Source organism: Balaenoptera borealis (assembly GCF_965194805.1).
Source record: "Balaenoptera borealis genome assembly, chromosome: 6".
Classification (NCBI taxonomy): Eukaryota; Metazoa; Chordata; class Mammalia; order Artiodactyla; family Balaenopteridae; genus Balaenoptera; species Balaenoptera borealis.
Genome location: NC_138863.1, coordinates 66,586,431 through 66,599,232, shown reverse-complemented (window position 1 = coordinate 66,599,232; position 12,802 = coordinate 66,586,431). Strand labels below are relative to the sequence as shown.

General features: G+C 38.9%; 1 protein-coding gene across 11 annotated transcripts in view; it reads left to right on the top strand.

Moving 5' to 3' along the window:
• Positions 1-10,198, top strand: part of CSRNP3 (cysteine and serine rich nuclear protein 3) — a gene marked incomplete at its 5' end in the record, with an annotated part of 250,330 nt that extends 240,132 nt beyond the window's left edge. For 9 of the 11 annotated variants that reach the window (XM_082395310.1, XM_082395314.1, XM_082395309.1 and 6 more), the window contains one exon: positions 439-10,198. In XM_082395310.1, the coding sequence (XP_082251436.1) occupies positions 439-1,506 (1,068 nt within the window). In that variant the 3' untranslated portion in view covers positions 1,507-10,198. The remainder of the gene's footprint in view (positions 1-438) is intronic. The other 2 variants (XR_014245556.1, XR_014245557.1) reach the window with 2 other exon arrangements.
• Positions 10,199-12,802: the final 2,604 nt, after the last annotated feature.

Here is a 12,802-nt window from a genome sequence, read left to right as displayed (position 1 = left end):
ATTTAGACTAAAAATAGCAGGTGGGGATGAGGGCAGTAAGTTTGTTTGAAACTGAGCCTGTGAGCTGGCATGCAGCAGAAAAAAAGGGAGCTTGGGGAAAGGACAGAAGCATTGAAAAAATGGGAGCAAAATTAATGGGATGGAGAGAAGAGGGAAAGGGAGAACGGCGACAGAGGTAAAGAAAGCACAGGAAGGATAAATGAACTAAAACTACACACTGTAACTCATTTTTATTTTGAGTATGGGTTTAAAATTAGGTTAACTCTTATGTTCTAAGCCTTCACTTCCCTTTTTGTTTCTGTTTGCAGTTTGATTGTCGTTTGTTCTGGCGTAAGTGGGTTTAAGTCATCCCAGATTCGAAGGCTTTGCCCTGAGGTACTGGATTTTTATTTGATTTGTAAGAGTTCCAGGGGGCTAATCTGTCTTCTTCCCTCCAAGGTGGATCGAATGTCTTTCCCATGTGGCTGCACTAAAGAAGGATGTAGTAACACAGCAGGTAGAATTGAATTTAATCCTATCCGTGTCCGGACTCACTTTTTGCACACAATAATGAAACTTGAACTGGAGAAAAACCGAGAGCAGCAAATCCCCACGCTGAACGGCTGCCACGGGGAGATAAGTGCCCACAGTAGCTCCATGGGCCCTGTGGCTCACTCGGTCGAATATTCCCTCGCAGACAATTTTGAGATTGAAACGGAACCCCAGGCTGCAGTGCTGCACCTGCAGTCGGCGGAGGAATTAGATTGCCCGGGAGAGGAGGAGGAGGAGGACGAGGAGGAGGACGGCAGCAGCTTCTGCAGCGGAGTCACGGACTCCAGCACACAAAGCTTGGCCCCCAGCGAGTCAGATGAGGAGGAGGAGGAGGAGGAAGAGGAGGAGGACGAGGAGGAAGAGGAGGAGGACGACGAGAAAGCGGACAGTTTCGTGGAAGGTTTGGGTCCCCATGCCGAAGGGGGGGTCCCTCTTCCTTCCGTCCTTTGTTATTCCGACGGCACCGCCGTTCACGAAAGCCACGCGAAAAACGCTCCCTTTTATGCCAACTCTTCAACCCTCTATTACCAAATAGACAGCCACATTCCAGGAACTCCCAGCCAGATCTCCGAGAACTATTCGGAAAGAGAGACTGTCAAAAGCGGTACCCTCTCGCTGGTGCCTTACACCATGACCCCGGAGCAATTCGTAGACTATGCCCGACAAGCGGAAGAGGCGTACGGCGCCTCCCACTACCCAGCTGCCAACCCCTCTGTCATCGTGTGCTGCTCCTCTTCGGAAAATGACAGCGGTGTGCCCTGCAATAGCTTATATCCCGAACACAGGTCCAATCATCCTCAAGTGGAATTTCACTCATACTTGAAAGGCCCCTCCCAGGAAGGGTTTGGCTCTACACTGAATGGGGACAGTCACATTTCAGAGCATCCTGCTGAAGATTCTTTGAGCCTTGCAGAAAAGAGCAGATTGCACGAAGAGTGCATCAAATCGCCCGTGGTGGAGACCGTCCCTGTTTAGTAGCTTAAGTTATTCTTGGACCAACTCTTCTCCTATTTAAAGCACTGTATTTAATTGGATTTGCTGGGCTCATCGTGGTTTCAGCTGAGGACCAAGGAAACTTGGACCGTGGTGAATCTTCCAGACTGTATTTTGTTTTCTCCCTTCTAGCTACGTGACTGTGCCGTGGCACAAATGCAGTCTCTATGAGGATTTTAAACGATTTCAGACTGTTTTGATAGAAAATGCTAATTTTAAAAAAGCATATCTCACAGTTGCCTACCTGTTAAACTGTGTGAAACCTGCCAAGCTGTGTAGATCAGAGCTCCAAGTTTTGGATTATCGGGCCTGTGCAAGATTGTTAACTAAGACTGGGAAATAATAAGATTTAGAGTCCTAATTTTCGATATATCTGAAGATGATGGTGACTTTTTAATGTAAAAGTAATTATTGTAAGAAAAAGATTTAATTGTTCCATGCGTATTTTATTTATGGTAGTTAGAAGTCATGTTTTGATGAACACGAACAGCAGCATGTTCTTTTAAACTGAAGACACATAGTTAGTATCACCGAGCATGCCCACATGGATTGCCTCTGGAGTCCATTCACATTTTTATGATCGTGTCTGATCAGATTTGCAAATACTTTCTTAAGGGTGAGATAGGCCTATTTTTGCTATTTTGGACAAATAAATGAGTCTATATGTGCAGGTCCTTACACAGTTTTCTCTAAAGTTAACAGTTAGGACAATCCCCTGGTGAGGGTCTAGTTCATTGCCCTCCCTCAGTTGACTCCAGAGATGGAGGTAGAAGGAATTGCCTTTCTTTTTTAAACAGCATCATCTTGGTTCTTAGCTTGGACAGCACCTTCAAACTCTACTCCCCCTGCATCAAAATGCACTTTAGTGCCCCTTCACGGTACCTTGTGAGGGGTGGGGACTAAGAACTCTTTGAGATGAAAAATTTTAAAAAACATTTTTTAATCTGTAACTATTATAAGGTTCATATAATTAAATAGAGGAATCACCCAATGATACTTTATGAAGGAAAAATGACCTGTTTTCCTTCACCACTCTCAAGACGTAACTCGGTAAAAGCAGAGGAGGCTGAGAAAACACGGAAGAGACAGAACCTCAGCAACCAGCCTTTTTCTACAGCGTGATCAATCCATCTCTACACAATGAGCGTATAATGAAATTTCCATTTAGCGACTAGCTGATTGAACGGGGGGCCTCTACCCAAATACTCAAACTAGGCCTTACTTTTCTGAAGCATTTTGATTTCTCTTGCTTGGAACAATTAGCAGAACAGTCCAGAACGCATTGAATACTTTCTAATTACCTCATGTTCTCTTATTAAAGGGGACAGATAGAAATAAAACATGCACTCCCCACCTTTAGATTATCTGCGCTTGGTTCGTCGGAGGACTTCTAAGATCCCGTTTTCCTGGAAATTAATTTAGGTAACTAAATAGTGTGTTCTACTTTTTTTTTTTTTTTCCAATGCAATATGACTATGCTAAATCTGTTTCCTATTTTTGACCTTCTGTTATATCATTTCACATTTTATGCCTCTTTGAAATGTGGACATGCCTTGCTATTCAGTGACTGCATCGCTACTTATTTTTTATGTCTTTTAGACTCGGATATTTGGAAATATGGATATAAATATATTGTAGATCTGAAGTCCTTAAAGAATACTATTTTATTTCGTTGGACTTAAAAAATGTTTGATCTAGAGAAAGTCCTCCAATGGAAAAGTTTCTACTAAGACTTGATTTGGGGAAAACATGTTTATTTGGCAGCTCTTCCACTGTGCAGTTGGTTCCTGCCCCTACTCTACCCCACCACTGGGCCAAACTAGAACCATTAGTATTAACAGTACAGCAGCTTTGGGTTGGTCCTTATGGAGGTAGCAGTAATGAGGGCAGGGATGTTCCTTTTGAATGACAAGCACTTTGGGCTAATCAGATTGGGGTTTTGCTCAAATCTTGATAGTATATCCCATGTTGTCTACAAAGTTACACTTTTTAGTGCTTGATCTCCAAATTTTCCCCCCTACTATATAATCGAAAGAGCACAGGCCCAAAGAGAAAATGACAAGAGGCTATTGTTCCTTCATTTGAGCACGTGAAAGAATCATGTGTGCCATATTGGCTGGGCCATTAACAAGCCTTTGAAGCAGCTACATGTGAAGTATTCAGCTTATTCTTGGAACACAGTGTGGCAGAGTGGGGCAGAGGTGACTCTGGCTGGGCAGAGTGGAAGGGTAGAATGCCAGTCCAGATTCTGAAACGATAGATATTTAATTTAGTTCAGCTTTATTTTCACAAGAAGGTTGACACCTACTTGTTTATGTTTGGTTGGGTCTCTGTTTTGTAGCTTCATTTCCAAAAAAGACGTTTAACCTAGAAACAGGCAAACAAACAAACAAACAAAAAACAGAGCTTTTGCCCCTATCTGTCCAACTGGGGTGGAAAGTCACGGCTACACAGAAGGATTAATCTTCCAGCCACAACAGCTTCTATTCCAAATGTTCATATACATAACCTAACCCCTAAACAGCTCCCACAAACTACACACACAGATTACCTATTAAATCACCCCGGGACGTCGCACATGCATGCACACACACACACACACACACATGTACACACACACACACACACACATAGTAGGTGTATACCACACATCGGAGAATGACAGATTTTAGGCAATGGCCAGTAATGAGTACTGAATTTTTCCCACCCTAGCATCTGGTTGGGTTTTATGATCTAAAAATGTGGTTTAAAAATAAAGATAATTTTTAAAGCTATAGTTTAAAAATATTGGTTCAAAGTTGCAAATAATACTAATGAGAGAATCATTTCATTGTTACTTCCTTTCCCAGAAAAGCTGAGAGAGCAGTATGTGCCAGTGGACTTTTTTTTTTTCCATTAATAGACCTTCTATTCAACAAAAAATGCCCACATGCCAGGAAAGCGCTACAGTTTTTCTAAGCTTTTTTAAATGGGGATCAAGCTGGATGCAGCCAGTGGATTCTTCAGATCTTTATACCAAGACACAGTAACCTGACCTGCAGCTGTTGTATTGCCCCCGTAGTATAGCTAACCAAATTATAGTCCTTTTTGACACACAGCTTTTTAGTCATTCACTGTCAATGGCAAAGCTTCGTGCTTTGGTCCCTGTTGTTTTAGCACCAGCCCTCTACCTTTTATTAGGGCTTAATTCCCAGTTTATAATCCAGGCCAAATTGATTTGCAAGTCAAGTGGCTGGAGCAGCTTGCATTTCCTTTGTCATTCTAGGTTTCCTCTGGGAGAAAGAAGTCAATGAAAGAGATTTACTTAAGTTTTCCCCATTTCTTGATCATTGATTATAAAGACATTAGTAAAATCCATTTGTCTCATGTCTTTTGGTTAATTGAAGAATATGGTTACTTTCTGAAAGCCAGTCTTTTCTTTGTGATGAAACTATATTTTTCCCAGAGTGCCAATCACATATAAAATGTGAAATTAATACTTACTAATTAAATTTTATTATTAAAATCTTCACAATCATATATGGCCCAGCAATACCTCCCCCAATAAAAGCTGAATTACAGAAACACTGGCTGCAAATTAATCAAGAAAAAAGAAGATTATAAGTGTTTGTGCTCTTTAAATTTTTATACTCCAACAGATGACTTCTAGGCAAAATTCTGGTTTAGTTATCATTGAACAGGAAAATATATTATTTATTTTCTATAAACTTATATATCACTGATTCTTTGTTTAAAGTTCTGAGATTGTTGTACAAGTTAAAATCCTTTGGTCTTGATATTTAGAATGTATTAATTCTTTCTTTTAACAAATATTTATTGAACACCTACTATGTTAGAGGAACTGTCCCAGGTGGTTAAAAAAGAGGGGGGAAAACACCACAAATTCTAAGGGATTATGATAATGATGAAAAATGGGATGAAATAATCAAGCCCCATTCTAATCCTTTTAATCTGTGATTTTATAAAGTGACATTAGAAATAATGACATCAATTCTTGTCTAATTACATTCAAACTGCGACTAAAGAGATAACTTCTTTTGCCTAAATTAATGGAACTCACTGGATCCTCCTTCTTCCCTCTCTCCCCATCTGAAATTTATGAATTAAATCTCGACTCAGCTAGAAGAACTGTAATCCAATGAAAAAGAGATTGTCAGATAATTGCTTCTTCCCTGTTAGACCTATGTAAGTGATGCTAAATTTATACCAACAAACTCCTACCCGACAGTTTCAAAGGCAGGTTGACTCACACATAACCCAGGAAACGTTTCAGGAAACCTTTGAAACAACAATGTAGAACACCATCACTCTTACTTCTATTTATAAACAGCCTATCGAAATAGCTAAGCCTGAGTTCCTGGTTCCAAAGGCATTGCCTTGCAGCTTGCAGAAAACAGATTGGTCATTCAGCGCCCTCACTTTTAGCCAGGGATACAAACCATTGAATTAGCAGGTAGAAAATTGACATCCTCAGAAGTTGAGACAGACTTTTTAAAAGGTTCCATGAGCCTTCCATTTCTCCAAATACAGACTTAATCTTTCTCTTTAAAATGGTATCTGCTCCTTGTCTCCAAGACAGTTTAGAGTATATTATTGTAGTCAGTGTATGAAATACCAACCTTAAATGGGAAGTACTTTCATGTTTTCTTAGGCAAGACTTAACTGTAATTCAAAACCGGAACAAATCTATGTATTCTTACCACAACCAACACCAAAAGCTCAAAGTCTTGATCACTCTTAGTTCTAACACAAATTTGCAACTACTGATTACATTATTCTTTCTGAGATCCGCTAACTTGAGCGACTTAAATGCCTAAGCCAAATGCCACAGCTTTGCACAGACAGCGCAACTCATCAGATGTTTTCTGTAGCATTAAAGAATGTAATTGACAATTTAACTGAATATCAGCGATTTGAAAACTCACTAGAATTATAGACGTGTCGGGGGGTTGAGGATGGAATATAAGCTTAATAAGTGGTGGTGTCTCCTAGGAACCATAAGGTTTCAACAAACTAGAATTTTATTATACTGGAAAGACTAGATTCATAAATGGCAGCCCAAAACCTAGAAGGGTCAATTACAATGTGGACACTCACAGCCCAGTTGGTCTTCACATCTGTGACCTACTATCCCCATCAATTTCACCTTCCGATCTAAAGATCATTTGATGCTTTAAGAAAATAAAAACACAGAGCTCCAGCATGCTAAAGAAACTATTTTAAAGATTTAAACACATTTTATATTAAAAAGACTGATAGACTCTTGTCAAAAGTAATGAATATGGAAATAAAAGAGCTCTTTAATATTTTACCTGCCAAATCTGTATATTCAATATGACTGTTTAAAACAGTCACTTCTAAGTTTTATTTCAACTCCTCTCATAGAAAGGGGAGCATGAGGTTCCCCTCCCCCTTTCTAACAAATGCAAGTGTTTTGGTTTTTTTCTTTCTTATCAGAAATTCAAATTCAAAAGCTTGATATGACCTGGGTTTTACCTGGTGAGCAGTCCTGGTGTTAGTCTGTGTGCTGTCTGGATAGTAAGTGTAATAATGCCTTGATTTCCGTATCCTGACAGTGGTGATTCAGACAGAATGATGGGAAGCAGGAAGGTCTATACAACCAGATTCAAAGCCTAAACCAGTTCGTCTTTTATATGCAATTTTTGTAATCTAATGTATAGCCTGGGTTTATAGTAAATACAGGTACTTGTTACTTTCATGGAAAATGAATCTCGAAGATTTAAGTCAGGTTGTTGACTACTGTCTTTCACTTGTGATAAATATACCACTATACAGGGTAATTGTTTTCACTTGATACTCTACACTTGCTTATAATTCAAGAAAAGTCAACTCTGGTGTGTCATTTTATTTCACCTCATAAAAGTTTCTGGCAGAAGTGAAGTTTCAAAAGAGTATGATAGAATGTATTTTGGACAATATTTGTATTCAACATGCTAATGGTGGCATTCCTTTCTTTGCATTTCTTGTTACCATGGTGATAGTCAAGTCAGTTCAATGACTCTCAATTTAGTGACATGTGTGAGGCCACTTAAATATTTTTAAGATAATGTATATTGATTAGAAGCATTTAGGAAAAGACAAATTTATGGTAGAAATTAGCCTTGCCTTTGTCTAAGTTAATTTATGTGACCTTGTTTGAATGGTTTTAGTTGCAATTTTGGAATACTTCTTTGGTAGGTATTCCTCTCCTTTCTCTTGTGGCTTTCTCCCAATATTTTTATCTGGCTTAGCAGTATCTTAAAAGTTATTTATTAATGAGTATTAGGAAGGAAATTGATTTAGAAAATATCTCTTTAAAAATTGTCTAGGAGCTTCTATCACCAGAGATCTTCATCAAGCCCTCCTGCCACACTGGGTAAGACCCAAAACAACCTTGTCAGGGATGTGGCCTCCTAATATGGTTTTGCTGTTGTCTCTAAATAGGGAACCTATAAAAAATATGGTTGAGGGGCTTCCCTGGTGGCGCAGTGGTTAAGAATCCACCTGCCAATGCCAGGGACACGGGTTCAAGCCCTGGTCTGGGAAGATCCCACATGACGCGGAGCAACTAAGCCCGTGCACCACAACTACTGAGCCTGCACTCTAGAGCCCGTGAGCCACAACTACTGAGCCCACGTGCCACAACTACTGAAGCCCGCACGCCTAGAGCCCGTGCTCCGCAACAAGAGAAGCCACTGCAGTGAGAAGCCCGCGCACCACAATGAAGAGTGGCCCCCGCTGGCTGCAACTAGAGAAAGCCCGCGTGCAGCAACAAACACCCAACACAGCCAAAAATAAACAAATAAATTTATTTAAAAAAAATATAAGGTTGAAATTTCTAACTTTGTAGCATAATTTGTCCAATTTTGTTTTGCTTTTCCTTTTTATGTTGGCCACCAAGCTTTCCTCCTCAGCGATATATAAAGTGCCCATCTTTTAAAAAAAATTCAAAGATCTATATACCATTTTGAAATGATACTTAAATATGAAAGAGAAAGAAGAAATAAAATAAAATCCAAATCTGAATTCTCCTAAAGAGGAAAAATCTAAATACTTAAACCTAGAAAATAAATTGCCTGAGATTAGTTGGTTTTATTTTTAATTTAGTGTTGATCCTTGGATGGTTTAATGATACCCAAATTATATCTGAATATAATTGATTTTAAATTTTAGTAGTTGGCAAAGTCATTTCCTTTGTACCATAATCAAATAGGGTCCACTGCCAAAAGTTACTGTCTGAATCTTGATTCATTAGGCACTAGTCATGCCAAATGGGTATCTCAGAATAGTTTCATCTTTTCAAAGATACTCACAATGGCCAACTGTGTGTGAATAATGGAAAGTTTGAGATTCTTCTGTATTCTTCAAATTTTATAGCCCTGAGACTAGAAGAGATCTCCAGAGGTCATCTGGCTCATCCATCTACCTCCAGGGAGGACAGTCACTCAGGCATGCTCTACAGGATAGATACCCATCTATTCTTAACATCTCTAGGGAAGGCAGTTTCCTTGGCAACACAATTCAGTCCTCCTAGGTTTTTCTCACAGTACGAAAATATCTTGGCCAGTCTTTGTGAGTTAGGCACCTGGCAACAGTTGTGGTGATTTGGGCCATTGTACTGGGAGACTCGGAAAGTTAGGTTTCCCCTACCTTTGATGTTTGTTACATTTGATGATTCCATAAGTCTCCTAAGAAATCAGAGTTTTAAAAATAAAGATGTGGGTATTGGGACAGTGTTCAGTAATGTGACCTGCTCTCAACGAATATGGCTGTAGTTTTTGTTTGTTTGTTCGTTTTTATTTTCTCTTTTGTTTTACCATTGCTGTGACGTCAGGGAAAGTGACTGTTTCAGATCCCCGGTGACAGACATCAGCACTAGGATCAAGTGACTCCACTTTTTAACTGTTCAATTTTCTGAGAAGTTACAATTACAAAAAGTGAGCATTTCCTACCTTCTTGCTTCTAAATAAGTACCTTCTTATTCATCTTTCTATACCCTAAAAATGACAAATGAGAATCTCAAGTTTTTCCACTTTCTCTGGGGAGGTGACTGGTTGTGGAGAGTCTGGTGTGGAATGAAACGACTCCAGAGAATTACTCAGCTACCATTTGATCCCAGCCTTTGTCCCCATGTTGTTAAAACAGTGGCTGCTTGCCTTCTCAGGGATCAGCAAAATGATTTAAAAATGTGTCATCTTGACAAGGCCTGAAAACGAAAGGAAGCCGGGAGGGTGGTGATTTTTTCCTGATTACATCACTTGACCCAAGCATCCACTGCAGAGAGCTTCTTCTGTTTGTTCAGAGTTGCCTCCAACTCAGAGTCAGAACTAACTGGAAAATGAAGAACGCCCTCAAAAATCGATGTTTCCTTTCTCCATGGGATTTTTTCCAATCTAGGTACAGCTGCTTATGTCCCCCAACTCAGATGCTCTTGTGAAATGACAGCCACATCAGTGCGTGGTTGCTCCCCACAAATAACATTAGGGGAAATAACTTTTTTGCTTTAAAAAAAAAAAAAGCTATAGAATGCTTATGTAAAGAATGTTGAATCATTTGGCCCATGTTTTAATTGACTCTAGACACCTCTTTGGAAATAAGTCCGAGGCGTAGTTTGTGAAACATGTTTCAAAAGTGTTTGATGTAAAATAAACGCTAGACATTTACAGTACAGAAATAGTTTAAAAAAAAAAAAAAAACCTGTAGATTACAACTCCGTTCCTGAGAACCTCAGCCTTTATTGTGTCTTAGTAAAGTTGATCTGCTTTCATTTTAGTTTATTGCATTTCTGGTGTAATAGCCTCTTAAGATAGAACTATTAATACATATGTACTGGTTAATGCCTGTTAATGCAGAAAATGGCACTTTGTTATTTCAATGTGTTTCCCTCAATGTCACAGGGTATAACAATTTGATAGGAAAAGGTCATTTGACATTGGTCAAAAATGCATTCTCCCCATTTAAAATGTATATGTATAAATGGTTGCATAGACAAATGTCACCTTTTGCAGTATTTTTATCTCGATCATAGTCTTAGACATCAACTGTGTGCCCACTTTCCAGCTGCCATAGAAATTTGGTACATTTGCAAATTCTGGTGAAATCTAGTGAGCTGAATGTAATGGTAGATCAAATGATCCAAAGCACTTGGGTGTTATCTTTCAGTCTCCATTGAACCATTCAGACATTGGGAATGGTTTTTACACAAGGGAAGTCTTTTGAGAGTATTTGTGGGGGGTTTTTGTTTTGTTTTGTGTCTTTTGGATTTCGCTGGCCAAAAAAAAAGTAATCTAAAACCAGTGAAATCAATCCACCGTAACATTTTCAACATTGTGATTGGTTTTACCTTTTAGTTGATTCCTATTATGAGTTTTACTCAATTTCAACAGTATTTCAATAGATATTTTATTACTGTTATGTTCAATCTAATCATTTAGAAAGGTTGAAAGGGAAGAAAATCAAACTACAATTCATACATACCTTCACTTTACACTAAGTTGTCATGTTGTACGTCACGTAGTTTCTAGATTGATTTCTCTTGTGTATAAGTTACAACATCAAAGATGCCAAAGGGTATATAAAATAAGCTACAATAATATTCAACAGAACTTAACCTGGACCTTATGTTGTAATAATTTATTCATATTAGCTGTAGTCTTCTGTATTTATATTTTCAGTATTTATTATGAATGACATGGAAATTCGTGTATTTATTGTGGCTTTTTATTGCAGTGTGTATATATATATATCTATTACAAATAAGCATTTTTAAGTCTGATCCTTAAGTTTCTTTTATTAGTGGCACTTGTATTATGCTGTACTTTTTATTATATATTGTACAATATCTTGTCCATTTGTTTGCAGCAGAGTAAAACCGGTTTCTAAGTTGTATCTACTGTTGCATTTTTGTTGCATTTTGTGTAAATCCTTTGTTTTTACCTTCTGAGCCATCACACACACACGTGAGAATACCTCCCTCCCCTGGTGCAAAAGATACATTCCTGAAAAGTTGTGTGTGAAGCCAGTTCCTGTGAAATGGCTCATTACCTTATCATCTCAAAGATGTGCTAACTTTATTATGATTGATCTCTAAGTGGAGATGCTTAATAAAATTTTTCCTCAACTCTTCAACCTGTCATCAAGTAATGACATGTAAACAAATATGAGGGCCAGAGAGGAACATCCTATCCCAAGGAAACTGGGGAGGATATTTTTACCAAGACAAATCCAATCTTTTGCAAGTAGTATCCTGCAATTCACCTGTTTAGTAGTATTTGTGTTTTGCTTTGCTTAAAGCAGAATCTGTGTGATTCGGGGTTTAGAATATATATGTACACATAAGTACATATATATGCCTATCTATTTGATAATGCTGACTTACGGTAACCAAACTTCTTTTTATTGGCAGTAGAATGAAGAGAAAAGAAAATGGATCCTTCCTAATCTCCTGCTATGTGCAGGTCCCTGTCTTCAAACAACTTGTTTTTCTTACATCTGGACACTGGTCTATATTTTTGAAAGTTAAATAATAATATGTGATTGTGTGATCATCCCCAAAGGCAAATTTGATCGTGTTGCTCACTTAAAAAATCTTCTGTACTCTTCCTTCCTCATTGCCAACAAGATAAAACCCAAACTCTTTGGAATGCCCCCACGAGATCACCTAAGATCTGGGTACAGCACACCTCTCCAGCCACTTTGCTCATCAGGCTCTCTCTTTGCTTCCCTTGCCCGCAGACAGACCGCTTAGACTTTGCCTACTACCCTATTTTTTCTCTGCCTCCCTTTTTACCCAGAGTATACACTCCACACCCCATCCTGACAGCACAATTATAATGACTTCTTATTTTTCAAGAGAAAACACAAATGCCCCTTCCTTTATGTTGCCTTTCTGATTTTCCTGAAGATTGATTACCTGCTCTTTTATGCCTAGCGCAGACGTTTATTAGCGCCCCTCCCTTCAAGTCTCACTGCACTTATTTAGGTACCTAATCCCTCTACAGGACTCCCTGAGAACAGAAAATATGTCTTCTTACTCGCCATGTCCTTGGCATCCAGCTTAGCGCCCAGAACATAGTAGATGTTTAAAGTATGTTTACTGACGTATGTGCAGTACAAAACTGAGTGGTACATTTGTAGGAGTTCAGATGAGGGAAGGATGGGTGGCTGAAAGTGTGGAGACGGTGTCAGATTCAGGAGGAGGAAGAAATTCAGCTGGTAGGGGACATTCTAGATTCCACGTTGTGGAACAGCTTGAGGAAGGGCTGAGTCAGGACCAAAT